At 34.1% G+C, this 17,086-nt stretch overlaps 1 protein-coding gene across 1 annotated transcript in view; it reads right to left on the reverse strand.

Moving 5' to 3' along the window:
* Positions 1-17,086, reverse strand: part of LOC118184243 (TBC1 domain family member 1-like) — a 335,166-nt gene that overhangs the window by 19,570 nt on the left and 298,510 nt on the right. Inside the window, exons 17-19 of the mRNA XM_085809767.1 lie at positions 12,819-12,911; positions 9,548-9,707; positions 5,443-5,612 (exon numbers count right to left, since the gene is read on the reverse strand). Coding sequence (XP_085665893.1) covers positions 5,443-5,612; positions 9,548-9,707; positions 12,819-12,911 — 423 coding nt within the window. The remainder of the gene's footprint in view (positions 1-5,442; positions 5,613-9,547; positions 9,708-12,818; positions 12,912-17,086) is intronic.

Below are 17,086 nucleotides of genomic sequence, written 5' to 3' on the forward strand. Positions count from 1 at the left end.
TTTCGACTAATTCTCTTTAATACTAAATCTGCTTTCTATTTGGTATTATCACACGGAACTCTTAAATATTTTAAGATAAACCTTACCGATTCTTATAGCTTTATTTTCAAGTTGCAAGTTAATTTCAAACTGAATCATATCAACCAGTCCATATACAGTGAACTTTCTAATGGCGACCATCTCTGAAAATAGTGTGTGTGATTATGGCAAAGCCTCGAGTGCTATCTGTCTAAGAGAAGGGATGCTTTCGTGGAGGGCTTTCTAAGAGAAAATGGCTCGTACACACGTTACACATGGGGAAAACTACGAGAACGCCCATGCAGCCAGCCCGTTCGCGGGATTCGAACCTCGGACCGAACTATCAGTGTTCAGCGACTTTACCGATCGGCCGCTGGTGGGCCATCTCTGAAAAATACTTGTATTTTTCTTAGCACATTATGTAAACAGACATCGATATTCAGCATCACCTAATATGATCACCTTCCCAGAAGATCAAAATCGTCCGAAGCCGGGTCGTGGACTGTCGTCTTTTAGGGAGATTTCACCGTATTTTAAATTCCTATATTAATACGCAATTTAATATACATTATTTTGAAAAATGACGACCATTTCTAAAGCGTTGGTTAAACGACTGGAGCTTTCAACTGCTTAACTTCTCAAACTTATACGAATAAACAATGAACACAGTAGAAAGAAATCATTATGATAATGTGATTTGAAAAATAAACATCTTTTAAAGAACCTGACTGAAAAATGAAATAAAATGCTCCCATGTTTTGAGATACACGAATTCACTCCCGAAATGCTTTTTTTGAGCAGCACCAGCTAATGCCTGTGATGAGGCTGATAAATTACAGGTGAAATTTGCTTATCTTTCTGAAGACGCAACGGCTGAAATTCCCATCATATACTGAAGATTCTTGTCTGAAATATGAGCGAGTTAAGTTAAATATTTTCTATAAAATAGTCGCAGAATTATTACATTGGTGTCAAAAGAAATACGTAAAATGTGATATGATATAATCAGTTATATTTTGTAATGCTCAACAAGAAAAAAAAAGTGCTTCATAAGAATGTATTTACTTGTGCTAAAAAGGAAACAAAAGCCCGACTGCAAGAGAGAAATGTGCTTTCACAGATACAATACATCATTTCTACAAACATATTTGTAAATTTGATCATCCCTCCTTTTCTTGGAGTTTTGTATGAAAGTAGTAAGTAAGACAATTTACAATAAAGATAGCACCATTTAACGTCATCAAAATTATTACGCGTAGTTATCACGAGACTTATTAGGTATTCATTTATCCCAAAACCGAATAAATACAGCACTAATGGAATTCTTTCCAATGCTCGTAATTCATTTCTTTTCGTCATATTTAAAGCATTCATAGTTAATCGCAATTCAAAGACATGGATCCCTAAGAGTAACTTAACAATCGCAATGAAACTGCATGTTGCATAACGGTTTGCTTTGGTTTATCGATTTATGGCAAAGCATGCGAGGGCTTCTACCCTAAATGGATAAACGGCCTTCGTGGAGGATTTTCGAAAGAAAACTGGCTCGTACAACAAGTTACACATGGAGAAAACCACGAATACGCGCATGCAGCCAGCCTATTTGCCTGGTATCGAACCCAGATCGGAATTAACAGAGTTCAGCGACTTTACCTCTCGGCCGTTGGTGGACTCCAAAAAGATTAAAGACCAAAATTTTTAATGTTGAATGGTTTATTATAAACCCAGGTTCTAATTTGAGAAATAATTTAAATTAGATAGGCTTTCAAACAAGACGCTTTCACAGCAGCGCCCGGTCTAGCGCCGAGCCCACCAATGGCCAAGTGGATAAGACCGCAGAACACTGGTTAATTCTAACGGCTTCAAATCCTGGCTAAGAGAATGTTTGCACGGACTTCTGTGTTTTTAATAATGAAAATAAGATTAAGTTTCTTTTGAAAATGTATCACACCCTTTAAATGGATGGCCCTAGACTGATTTGCTTAAATCAATTAACCAACATAAATAAACAGCATTTATGCCAAGACGCTCTGTTGCTAAAGTCTCTGTCTAACCTAAGCCATCCTTTTTTTGCCGTTTGTATTACCTGGTGAAAATGGCTGAAGTCACAAAGCTTTGACAATCATTTTTGAGGCTAGTTTAATACGCTAGGCGCGTATTCTAGAGGTCCGTGGTTCGATTCCCGGCGAGGGCGCTGCTCATTTTTCACTTCTTCTGCTTCGAAATAACCTAATGTCTCTACAGTAGCGCCCGAACTAAAAGGGTGTTGGATGATGATTCTCCACACCCAGGATTTGACGATTGGGTCCCCTAAAAGCCCCAGTCGCCCTTTAAGAGGGAGAGTATGTAAGAATCGAGCCATGACGAGTATATTCGTCAATCACAGAGTAAGCTGCGCTGATAAGATATTTAATGAAAAAGATGGGTTTATTTTATAAAATTGAAAATTTTATTACTAATATTTACTTATTTCGTTAACATAAACATATTATAAGCATACATATTAAACTAAAAACGCAATAAATTAAATTAAATATTATACATATAAAAGTAAGAATTTAAATTCCTGCTGTGGCGTGATATTCAGCGAAACAGGGTATTATACACAATGGGACTTGGCAAATCGAACACCAGTAACTCGATTCCTTCCTGATCTTACGTTTGTAGCAATGCGAACACCTTCGCGTAGTTCCCCCCCCGGTGTTCCGAGTATATAATCCGGAACATGATTCCCGCCTAATTGGCTTATATTAGGTCTAAATGGCCGAGTTTGTATCGATTTATTTCTTTCAATTGGATACGTCGCAAAAGTGTCTTCAATAAATTTGAGCAAAAAGTTGATACGCGATAATATTCCATTATTTTTTTTATATAATATGAATGTATTCAAACACATAATGTCTAAGAAATGGAGAAATATATTTTTGTAGTACTTTTTGAGTCTTTTCTTGCTGTGGAGTACGCTATGATAATTCCATCGCTCATATCCACTCCACCCATTTTTTTATTATAATCAATCACTAGCTCCGGTTTCTTTGTTATTATTTTTCTTTTCTCTGTTTCTATTACGTTGTCATTATGTACAGTACTTACTAAATAAACCTCCCTCTTATCTTTCCATTTCATTATACGCATGACGAGAATACTCGTCAATACACAAAATCGTGCCGCTTCTCCACGATGAGTACACTCGTCAATCACAGTTAACTGGTTAAATACTATCCCTTTTCTATCATATTTGAATACACGCGAACTAGAAATTGGCATTCGGAAAGTGGAAAGCAAGAAAATAGCAAAGGTAATTAACAAAAAATAGCTGGTTAGTAAAATTAAATTCTTACAAGGTATTTAAATGTGTTATATCAAAATTTAAAAAATAGTTTATTCAATTATCAAATATGTATCAGGCAACTCGCCAGCCCATTCTTTACATATTTGCTTGTAAAACGTTTTTTGCAAAATACCAATTTGCTTTCTCATTCTTTGCGTATTTGCTTTTAAAAATTTTTACATAATTCTTAAAAACACCTTTAGGATTAATTAAATTTTTTAATCTGTTTTCCAATGTTTAACCAATATCTATCTGTATCGTATATTTTGATTATCGATTTACTTTACAGTTAGAAACTAGTAAAGACCCGTGCGCAAGTCGGGGTGGTTACAGCCGAAAACATCGCGGCAAAAACATCCCGGACGAAATCGTCGCGGAGAAAACAACGCAAGGCGAAAACGTCGTGCTACAAAACATCGTGGGAGAAAACTTCGCAAAGAGAAAACATCGCAGTTCTAAAACATCGTGGTACAAAACATCGTCGTCGAAAATAAAGCGGTTCAAAAACTTCGCAGTTTAAAAACATCGCCGTCGAAAATATCGTGGTAAAAAATAAAGTATCTACAAATCATCGCATGACGATAACATCGCAGACATGCTTTTTTCAGGCTTTAATAACTGTAAATGGATATTCCCATAATGATTTGTGAGCGCAAGTGATGTAAGGAAGGATAATTTTTACTTTCACATTTTTTTATTAACTAATAAATTTTTGCTGAAAAAATAAGAAGGAAACTTAAGCATAGAAAATTAAATGCAACTTAATAGATTATACTTTTTATGAAAAATTATCTGTAAAATCTTTATAAAAATGATTTATTAATAATCTTTGTTAGTTAATTAATGGTCTGTCGATTTAAAATTCTATTAAGTGCTATAAGTTGCATTAATTTTCTACGCTTAAGTTTTCTTCTTATTTTCTCAGCAAAAATTTAATATTTAATAAAAAAATATGAAAGTAAAAATTATCCTTCTTTACATCTTGCGCTCACAAATCATTATGGGAATATCCATTTACAGTTATTAAAGCCTGAAAAAAGCATGTCTGCGATGTTATCGTCATGCGATGATTTGTAGATACTTTATTTTTTACCACGATATTTTCGACGACGATGATTTTAAACTGCGAAGTTTTTGGACCGCTTTATTTTCGACGACGATGTTTTGTACCACGATGTTTTAGAACTGCGATGTTTTCTCCCACGATGTTTTGTAGCACGACGTTTTCGCCTTGCGTTGTTTTCTCCGCGACGTTTTTGTCCGCGATGTTTTTGCCGCGATGTTATCGGCGGACACCAGTCGGGGTAGCTCTTGTCAATATGAGATATTGAGAAATTTTAATCAACAGGACAGGACTAAGTGTGGGAAGCACCAACACATCACCATTGGCAGAACTGGTGTCGCTCCTTGACACTAACCGTCTTGAGAACAACACCTCCACAGGGCGCACTTTACGCCACGCATCGGTGTTAATTGAAAAGTTATCATCAGGGCATATAGAACTTGTGGTACAGAGCATGGCCGGGAAATACAGTCGCTGATGACAATAACATTACAATACAATACCATACATTACAGCTGATGGTGAAATATAAAATTTTAATCAACAGCGGTTTGAATCTCATAGTGGCAGGAAGAACGAAACTTGTGCTCGGCACTCATTTATCTTCGAGGTTTAATGCTTTAAATACTAACCCCTTGAAAAGTTTTATTTAAAACATCAAACTGAAGGTGATTAGTAGTTTTTAATTTGTTTCTCCCATAAATATAATTTTCTAACTTCAGTTCCCTTTTTAAAACATTTTCTCTCTCTTTTACGTTTCAATACCAATTATTAAATCTAAATTAACACCATAAATAATTTTTTCAAGGATAGGATAATATTTTTAATAAAAAAATTCTTATTATAATAATTTCTTTAAAAGTCAATCACATGCAGCTCAAGGGCATGCATTATTTATTTCTTTAATACTTTAATTATTTTTCCGTTTTTTTACCATATACAAATAGATATTACAGGTACAATATCAAAATCGGAACAAGCTGGATACGCCAGGGGGAATAGGAGGTTAGATTTCAAATTAGTTTCTGACCTGATTGAAAATAATTTCCATCTGTAAAACATCAATAGAAGGCAGAGTCGTCTTCAAGAAATCCATAGTAGATTCAAAACTGTCACAAGTTAAAATATGGGTTTTGTAATTGCCAAGTAGCACCAGTGACACTTTGAAAACCACATCAATACCGCTCAGAAATATGAGATCTGAAACAGAAGTACATAATATGCTAAGCATATTTAATGAATAACAAAAATGAAAAACACCCATGAAGGACATACGAAAACTACGACAAAAAGTTCTAATTTATAGGATTATTCAAAACAATACACAAACATTAAAAACCATATTTAATAAACTAAGAATTATGACCAGAAATATGAATGAAAGAGGTAAGCAAATACGCACACGTATATATAAACACAAAAAGGAACGTAAAAGTTTCTATTAGAATAATTAAAATTTATATAAATAGATCTACAGCTTTAACTTTTAAAAGAACATTAAAGTACTTAACATTACTGCTTTTAAAGGCTTAGCTATTCGCTATTAAAATGTACAAGCATTCCTGATAAATTACAACAGTGCCGTATACATAGAAAACAACACTATGATACAATATTGGAATGCGTAAAATTATTCATTGAGTTATAACGCTCTAAATTACATAAATACAAAAACCACATCATAAGAGGGTCGGGAATAATAATCCTTAAACTACTCTATTCATACTGTCCCCCCCTCTGGATTAAGAAAACGTTGAAGGAAAAAGTTAAAGAATACAACAGCAGCCAAACGAAGTTTACCAAACCCCCTACGCAACATCGCGAAATAACAAAGCTGTATATTTACATATCAATCATCGGTGTTCAGCCCTTATCAGACTGCTACAGAAATTCTTAAGGAAGATTTTCCCTAGCAAGATTAGATTATAATACGATTAAAGGCAACGAAACTATTTCATTCACCGACAATAACCTGACAAGACTTTTTTAAGTACTATTTCTCTCAAACTCATAAACAGATTATTGGGTTCCAACATCTTCTCTTAAGCTATGTGTGTAGAACCTCGAGGACTGGTAAGCGAATAATCGCTTTAGCTCAGGAAACAGAAACGTAAACTCAAGAAGGGTTAATTACCCTTTATTTCTCAAAATAAGAATTTACAAAAGGCTCTTGTCTTAGAGCGCACAAAAAGCCTCCATTTGGCCTTGAACTCAAGAGTACTAAGAAATCAAACTTAACTAATGCTTAGCTAAAACGTTATAGCCGAAGCTATCAAAATTCTAAAGGAGTTGGCCCTTAAATGTTAACTAAACGGCGAATCTATCAAGGGCCTGAAATACGGCCGAGTGTAGTAATAGCTTAGAAAGAGTGTAGCCAAAAGGCAAATGTGCGCTAGTCAGAATCTCTGGCTTTCTAACGAAGTCAGTGGAACTTCGACCTAAGTACCGCTCTTCCTCATTTGCATTAACCGCGATCCTAAAAACACACTCTGGCAGCAAATTGTAAGCTGAAATTAGAAGGGACAGGAAAGTAGCTTTAACTAAAGATAACTGTTATAAACTTAGGATAAACCTTACAAGATCATCAACGGATTTTGTCCCACACATTAAACGCCCCCTGCTTCGTGATAAAAAGCACTGGAAAGATGGGGTAGAATAATTTAATATTAATACTACTGTGTAATTTGAAGATGTTGAAGCGAACGGAAAGCAACGAAAAATCGTAGTTCAACAGCATATCTTCTGGGAAAATTTCCTGATGACCAGGAACTGTTTTGTTTTGGAAAAAAAACCATGTAATGAAAAATGAAGATGAACTTTCATTACTATGGTTAAAATTGCATTTTCAGTTCCATATTGGTAACTATCATAGCAATGGAGGTCGGACAATGACGTTCAGTGCAGTTTATGATCACGTAAATTACTTCAGTAGGGAACTGCAATTATAAATTTTTAAAGTAACACTAATGAAGTTCTCTACCCTTGATATCAAGTAAATAACATATTATCCTAGTTCAGCTCATACTCAAGGAGATTTAAATCAGAAGATTCAACTGACCATTCTACAGAACACAAGGAAAGAGATGATGATGTCCCGTATGCTTAACCAACTGCATTTTCATTAGAATATATATAAAAAGCAGAACTTTTGTATTTTCATACTTTCAAGTACTGAGGATCACAGATTCTCTCCCCACCAAACTCCATTTCGAAACATTTTCTAGAACCGTTTATGAAGATAATAAAATTTAACCGGTCTTCAGTTCAAAGCATGTTACTTGTTCGCCCAATTCAATGATTCTCTCCCAAGAAAGTGAAGCCCTAAATATCCGCGCCACTTCATGCTCAGAGATTTCAATCACGAAATTTTCTACAAGCTGTAAACTCTGATACAATATCCCAGCATTTGCTGCAAGAAAAAAAAATCGCATTACTTTTAACTAGATGTTATCTCGGCAGTTAATCGCAGCTACACACATCGCTGTCATTGGCTGAAATTCTGGACAATGAAACCAGAATTTAGAAACTCATTTTATGCGATGTTAGACTATACAAGGACTTAATTATGCCATGTCTGACAGCCTATGGTGTGACTTCAAACGGCCAATGAAATTCTATAGCTTTCCTTTAGCAAATTATATCCGAAGGTTACCAAAACGAAACAGCCACATCAAAATTCTTATATTACATTGAGAACACAAAACAACGACTGGACTGAAATTATACTGCTATCTCATTAATGTTAATTAAGACAACACAGGCAAAATTTTATATACTGGATCATCATAAATGATAACATGTCTAAGTTTAGTGGAGACTATTTCTAAGTAGGTTACCACAAACTTTTAATTTTTTCTTAAGATACAAAAACCAACATATTTCTTCGGAATGAGAGTATTGAAAAAAATCTTTCTGTATCAATAATTTTCAAATAAATAAATAAATTAATAAGTCGCAAAATGTGATTCTTCAACTTTCCGTGGGATGGTTAGTTCTGATTATGATAAAGCACACGCGGCCAGTGGATGCTTTCGTGGAGAGCTTTCTAAAAGGAAATAGCTTGCATTAACATTACATGAGAGAAAAACCCCATGTAGCCAGCCATTTTGCCGAGACATTGAGCCTGGGTCGAAATACCACTGTTCAGGGACCTTATTTACTCGGCCACTGATAGGCCGACAGTTTAGCTTCCTCCACTCTTATAAGACTTAGCAGTGGCCAACCACTCAATAATAATAATCCCCCCTCCAATACACAAAAGGGTGAACTGCATGGGGATTTTTTTTCTTTGAGTAAAAAATATGCAAGATTTTTTTTTCCTTCAGACAAAGTTCGGAACCATTACCCAAGGCAAACAATCCTTATGCTTTACTGTTCAATTAATAGTTACTATCTATCCTTCGAGCCCCTCCCCCAAATCAGTAAAGTTGATATGAAATTATGTTCATCCATGCTTACATAACCAATAAAGGATTCACGCGCTTTCGACTCACTTTCTACAGTAAGAAGACAAAATTCTCAGTTAAATTATGAAGACTTATAATGAAGTGTTAAAAACGTTTTATTAATTATATAGATGCCCCACAGAATTACCTGAACACCGTAGAATCTTTTCCGAGCTTGAGTGTTTTTTAAGTAGTAGTTTTTAAGTAGTTTACAACCAAAAATACTTACCGATGATTAATAAAATAGGTTTAGATTATTTTTAAATATAAAGGAACCTGACTATACTTGCTTGATGCAAATTTTTGAGAAACAATCAAGCAATACATTCTAATCCTAAGATAAGACTTCACAATAATATTAAAAGCATTTAAAAGTCTATACTTGAGCTCGTAATCCCAATGAATACGCTTTTCTTCGGAATGTGGGCTTAAACAACCACGGAGATAGAAACATGAAGCTGCATAGGCTGCCACACCCCTTTCCTCATGGCATAAAAACGAGAAGATGCATAAAAAGCCAGCGGGAATTTACGGAGCATAGCGGAGTAATCTAGTTAAGCCCCTATAATAGTGCATTAGACAAATAATAGACAGTAAACATAACAACTGAAAAAATACACTTAATTGCTTATGCAAAGCTCTGGCAGATGTCACGTGGTGCGTATTACAAGACAGAAGAAAAACACTTACCAAAAAGCCTTGAAACGAATCCAACAGGAAACTGTGATGCAAATAATGTCAAAAACCAGGGAGCGGCATATAAAGTTGGTGCGATATCATTCTTTTCCAGATGTTCATATAGATCCCTGTAGTTGTCGTGAATTAGACGGGAAAGCTGATACATTTGAACCTTTTTGAAAGTAGAAGACAATAAATTTAAAAACGGCCTTCTTGGCAAAGTTAGGAGATATATATATAAATTTATCATTTAAAACTGTAATATATTTTATGCATCATAAAAATCTAACATGATGAAATAACAAAGCTTTAAAATGATACGTAAAGGAAAAAAATTTGCATTTCCGAAAACATCAAACTTTTATTCAAATTCCACACATCATCAGTTTGTACTGGAAGTGTATTCACGTTTGTTTTCTTGTTCAATCTGTATTGCAACCAGTAAAAAATTATTAATACCACCAAGTTGTTGATAAACAATAAGAAACTGCTGCCGAAATTAAATACATCATTTGTAATAAAATTGGTTCTGCTGATAATCTAATTCAGAACATTCTGATATGCAAATGAATGTTATCCACACATTTTATAGAAGCCATTGACTATTTCTGTTTAATTTCTCCTCGTGCTGACGATAGACATTCTTAAAAGCTATTAAAACATTAACGACCGAACATGCATTGAAATGTAAATGTTACTGCTCATATGTCATTCTATCATGACCATTGGTAGCCAACCATTAGGTCATTACAACTGTGAGATTCCTTAGAATTCCTACATACAACGGGTAACAGCGAATGATGGATTACTGAAACTGAAACGCGAGAGAGTAATAAAGCTCCAACTCTGACCTGCTAAGCTAGACAGATCAGAATCGTTGACACTTCAGATGTGTGGTGAAATCAAACAAGCAGGCCTCATCAGGTGAAAAGGAGAAAACCCACGGGAAGAAAAGACAGCTTTTATTTCATTCGTGGAGAAGACTTTGGGAAGAAAGCCAGCTCTTATTCTATCTGTCGAGAAGTTTGTATATGGATTTTTGAGAGCGACCGACAACACATAAGCCAGCAATCACGAAATGGCACGCTTCCCTTCGACTACTGTTATATGTAACGTGTGTCTGCTGCGGATACTAGAACAACATCTTAGGGAAAGACGAATCAAGCTACACACTGCAGAAAGCTGATGGATGTTTGTGACCATGACAATCCCTCCATTAGAGTAGGTTCGCTTTCACTTCCCCCAACCAAGTTTTGCTCTCAGAGCTATGAAACAATAATGTATAATTCTACGCTTCCTATTCTGTAGCCACAGACTGAAACTGGCTCACTCCAAAAGCAAAAATCATAACTGAGTGGCCTGAGGAAATGGAAGTGAATAAAGTCGACAGCAAGGCCTAAACCTAAGCGCTGGATGTAGCTCTCAACCATTTAGAGCATCTTAGGGATGAACAGAAGCATCGTTTGAGAATCAGATCAAACAACCCAAAAAACAACATGAAGCCGTCCACTGCGTTACAGGAAAAACAATGCAAAATAATGTCCACCAGTGAAGACACAATTCTAGTCAACAGGCTCCTGAGATGACTGCCTATCCCAATATCCCAATCAATCAAATATTTATGCAGTTTTTTTAGTCTTGATAGCATTTTATAGAATTCGTTAAAGTTCGTGACGATAGCAATAAATGATGAGCTATAAGCAATGAGGAATATCTACGGCTGAAAAGAGTTATCTGTTGGTAGAATCTGCTCGTCAGTTGATCTGCAGGTAGCATGTTAGTGGGTCGACGTCTAAAGGTAGATATTAACAGAAACCTAATAGAGAATCTTCTTTGAAGTGTAGAAGCTGAAATTGCGGCAAATGGCGAATCTTCATTTTACAGACACTATTTAAGTTTCAAATAAACATATTCCTATAGATGTCCAGTCATTATTGGAAACACCGTTATGTATGCAGAAAACAACATAATTCTCGTATAAAAGAATGTTAGCTACTCGGGTGAGATTTGAATTTAAAAAAAAAAATGTTTTTAAGGTATATGTATCAGAAAACATGAGAATTGAAAGGGTAATTTCTTAGGCAACCTTTTTGCTTTGCACCGAAACGAATAAGAAGATATATTTCTAAATACATTAAATTTACAAATCCTTTTTGGAAAACTTGCATCGACGATCAAACTGCTTTCAAATGATTCAAAAACTTTATAAAACAGTTTATAAATTTATCCACTACATTTTCTAGAAATGTTTTCTTTTCATCAAACAGAACTCTGGAAATCCGAGATGGTTTCTTCCTATATACTAACAGAGCACCGCATCTCAAAATAATATATAAATACACTAAAATCAGTCAAATGTAAAACATCATTTCACTGCTTGTTAATTAGTAACGCTAAGACAATAGTATACCCACTTTTTTCTTTAGCCATTTAATGTTTGTTTAATCATCTTAAGATTAAATTCTATAAACGCTATACTGATTTTTAAAACACTTATGGAAGACAAAGAACAGATTTAGAAACAACTTCACTTAGAAATCAACCCCATGTCAAAAACTGTGGTCTGCTCTCGATATTTATACAGTAGTTAAAAATAATCAAATTACCGTGATATTGCACACCAAAGTTACAAATGCAGTACTTTCAAAAAGAAAACTTCTCTCATATTGACCGCTTCTCTGAAACAACCAACTCTAAAAGTGATCAGCATTTCTTAAGATCGATTCCTAATGCATTGATTTTGTATATCACTCCTCCAAGGTGATCATCTAAACAGAAGAATAAAACCGTCTAGACCAGCAGGAAGTATCGAAGTAGACATGATAACAGATTAATATCGTTACAAATTAACCAAAAGGTATTGAACTTATACATGCGAAAGATATTAAAATAAAAAATTAGTCACAATGTTTAGAACGTACAATGCAGAATTAAATGACAAATGTGCAACTTTTAACATGGTTCCTATGAAGGAAGAAAGAACAAAATGAAGGATTAGGAAGTCTAGTTGACTCAATATCTCGTTTCTTGCCACTTATTTCACAGATACATGGCTCACGGAAAAAAGAATATTTTTTAAATAAGCATTAACCTTTGTTAAATGTATTCTCCTTCTTCAATAACATAATTATTTTGTATTACTTGTAAAAGATTTAAAAGATTATGACACAGATATTACATAACGCTTTTGTCTGGCCGCAGACACAAGCAGCGGAATGCTAAAAGTGTTAAAGCTATCTTAAATGTTTATGGTAAACAAATAACTTAGAAAAATTATACCTACTTGAAAAGCAACCATATCTGTTTTATATTGTTTGCGAAGGCCTAAATCAAACATCAGATACTTCATCATAGAGAAAGCCTGTTCTTCTGGCATCTAGAAAAAAAAAGGATAGCATTGCTTAGACTATAATTAAACCTAAATAATAATTTTACACATGCATCTTATAAAAATTAAATTTAATGCACTACGCAGTTTTCCTATTTAATTAAAAAAACTCTGTAAACCATAAATTTCTCTAAGCACGTAAGTATTAATTATGCAGTTGTGTCAGCAACTAGTGATTGTATTTGCCGAACTTCCAAGTTTCCTGGATGTTCAGAAATTCCTGAATTAGTACTTAGTTTCTTCATATTCCAGAGTCAATTCTCGAGAATCTAAAAAATATTTGGTTAGGAAAGATTTGTTTTAATGAGGGGGGGGGAATCAAACTAAGGAAAAAATTTTGCAAAATAAAAATTAAATAATGGGCTATTTTATATTGTCTTTTTATTTAATCCTTATATTACACTAAATAATAGTAGCATGTGTTTTATAATTTCTTACAGCATTTGTTCAAATAGCTTTTCAATACACACAATTTATTGATTCATATGCTAAATGTCTGGGGAAAAAAACAGAAATGGAGAAGTTCCTATCATTTGTATTAACATATGATTTTGTGGAAAACTTTGCATTTATCAGCACTTTCAGTTCCATAGCCATACCGTAATGCACATTTAAGTATAAAAATGTCGTTTAAGTTTCTTACTAACTTATAGGCTACATTAAAACGAAATATTATCGTCCTAATAAAACGCCGTTGCAGCACAAATACTGGAATATAGATGGATATAAAATTCGAAAATGGGCAGGTTCTCAAAATTTCATTTCACGTTTTAACATTTTCTTCCCAGATTTGTGAGGCTGAAGGTAGATCATATCGCATTTGGTTTGCATTTTGCAGTAAAAGTTATGTTCTTTAAAGCAATTATTGGCCTTCTTTCATGTCGCATCGTTCCATTTCATTCAAAGCACCTCGTTCAAACTTCAGCGCATCAAAATCATTGAGCATAAATAGTGTAATTAGAGACTTTTTTAAATCATTCAACATTCTTATGGTGTGTTATTTTAAATAATCGAACTACTCCCACAGCGAAGGACTCAAGCACAATTCGATGGGAAACACAACTTCCAGATTTAAGAAATCCTAATACATCAAATGAGGAGAAATAATTTCTTTCAAATTCCCAAATTTTCTAAGAATTTTTGGCAAGAATTCGGAATTCAGAAATTCAAAGAATAACAACAGTTCTCGAGAACTGAGTTAAATATTTTCCTTTAAATATCGAGATTTCCCGCAACATGATTTTAGAGAACAATACCGTCACCATGCATGATGTTAACGGCTCATATTTCATTTCCTCGAAAATAGTGCTTTGGAAGCTCAGATGTTCAAGATATGTTCAGTATCAATATAGAATATTGCTTTTTATTTAAAGCAACAGATTTATATTATGGATACATAAAATTTACTAGTTAAGAAAATACAAAAATTGCACTTCTGTAAACCTAACTTGAACAAACGCATAATGCTATTTTTCTTTATTTATTGGAATATATGCGCTTACTGAAAATGGGTTTACTAAGTTTTTTCTGTCAGTTACATCGATATATTTTTCTCTTTTCAACAGTTCCGTAAGTAAACTTCATGAGTTCTGTATAAATGAGGAAATATTCATTATTAAGAAAGGAAAAAAATTCAGAAATCCTAATTTTTAATAGCAACTAGAAAATGTGCAAATCATATGTGGGAAAGAATCATAAAATTAAACTTATAGTTAATTAAGAAGAGAGGAATAAATCCCAGACTTGAAGCACTGCCTATGTATAACAATAAAGGAGACCTAAAATCACTGATGGATCTGAGAGTCAACAAGAAAGCCATTAATCTCTAATCTCGATAATAACAAGCACAAAAATGTCTCTGAAGCCAGGATTGAATGGAAAATTCTTTGCAATATTAACACAAAGTATGTGATTAAACCGCCACGAAAATGTTCGCATTAGTTTCGTTCAATTATGAAGAAATATTAGCTTCATTTATCAGTAATCATCCATAGATTAAAAAAAGCCGTCCATTCCAATCTCGGAACGATCTAGTTGAAATCCTGTCACCTCAAGTGACAAGGCCCCACCCCAGAACACCTACAGATTTCCTCTTTCGGAATGAGGAAGGTCAATCAGGTGATAACTATGAAGACATTCAATCAACCTAAAACGCATCCCTGACTCCACCAAAACGCTCTGCTCTCCTTGGCTGTAAGGTTCTAACACTATTCTAAAAATAAAATGAAAAAAATAAACCTAGATACAAAAATATTTAATAAGATTTTAACTTCCTGGATTATGTGTATGCGATTTACGTTCACAAAGTATATAGTAGTTTACAAAAGTATTAGGAAAATTTTTACCAAATTTTTTGCAAGTATTTTCATTTTAATTTCCTTATCTGCGAGTTTGAATGCCTGTCCCATTTTGCTCAGTGCTAAATTGCGAGGTATAAATAATTTGCGTTATTTTTCAGTAGATTTACATTTGGATTAAAAAAGCTGCATTTGGATTTATTGCTTGGTGAATCAATCCCTAATGATTCTACAGTCTTATTTATTAACAGCGACAATGTTTATTTACGTTATTTGCTCGCGTTTCTATTTAACATTATAGAGTATTGCAGTTATTTTATGCTTTTGTGCCAACGGAAGTCTCGTTCTTAACCGGAATTTAAGATAAATATAAGCATTTTGAAAATATAAACGTTTTATTTTCTTATTTTTTAATATATTTTTTTAAGTACGTCAGATGAATCATTAAATTTTCCACGGTGTACAAAAACAAAATAAAAAATTAAAGCCTTCGAAAAAGGGTGGCTGGACAGTATGAAAGAATGCACCAACATGAATGCTTAGTTAAACATACCATTATCAATATGACAAGACCATCTAAGCTCAGGAAGAGTTGTCTAGGAAACACAAAACAATGGCAGTACTTCAGATTCAGCATCGTTAACCACAAAGAAAATACTTCTGTCGAATTTTGCATATCCATAGCTTGAAAAAGCAAAGACTGTCTTAAAAGATTTACTGTAGCTGAAAATATCACATACTTGTAAAGGATTTGGTTTGATTAATGTGATTAAGGCAAAGCTTCGAGGGCTATCTGCCTAAGAGAAGGAATGCCTCCGTGGAAGTCTTTCTAAGGGAAACTGGCTCGTATACACGTTACATAAGAGGGGAACCACGAAACCACCAATGCGGGTGGTTTCGTTTGCGGGTGGTGGTCCGTTTGCGGGATTGGAACCTCTGATTGAACTACCAGTTTTCAGCGACTTTACTGTTCGGCCGTTGGTGGGCTTCATACTTGTAAAAGAACTTGAAAAATTAACTAAAAGCAGTCACTGCAATGAAAGACAAAGCGAGAGCCTTGATTAATGCAAAACTACTGTAGAGTCATTAGGTTTATTTCGAAGCAGAAGATGAGAAAAATGTGCAATGCTATCGCTAGGCCTCGAACCCGGACCTCTCGAATACGTGTCGTGTATGCTTCCAATTATACTACGAAAGCCTGCGGAAAGGATGAAGAAAATACCTTATACAGCTTCCATAAAAAATATTGAACTATTATTTTATAATACATATATGAATGAATATAAATAAAGCTTTTGTTTAAAATTAAATTAATATATCCCTATTTATGGTGTTATATAATCCTAATTACTTTTCACAGAATCGCAAGATATGGGCGGGGGAGGACTTCATTCCAATACTTTTACTCTGTATAAAAATGACTGTGGGCAAAAGTATCCTTCTTTTCATATTTCATTCTGGGAAAAAATTTACAATAAAATAAACAATTTTGTCGTGTGCATCAAACAAAATGCAATTACATCACACAAAATTGCCACGCCGCATTCTTTCTTAAGAAAGCAAATTATTTCATCAGCCTTGTATTTTACCGAGTTTAAAAAAGGAAAGAAATACAAAGAGCATCATGCCATTGAAAGAAGGAATTTATAATTCATGAATATTACAACACTCGTAGGGAATATCAGCCCATCGTTTCAAATAAAATACAACAAAAACAGCCTGCAACTGAACAAAAGGATACACATCTTTTTCTTTCAAGACAGAAAGCATATAGCATGGGAATAATTAAAATAAATATTTATAACTGAAACCTTCGTTAATGGAGCAATTTAAACAATAAAAAACTACATATCATATTCTTAAGAA

The sequence above is a fragment of the Stegodyphus dumicola genome, chromosome X2 (assembly GCF_044657685.1).
Source record: "Stegodyphus dumicola isolate Sdum_Otavi_A_Nest chromosome X2, ASM4465768v1".
NCBI lineage: Eukaryota > Metazoa > Arthropoda > Arachnida > Araneae > Eresidae > Stegodyphus > Stegodyphus dumicola.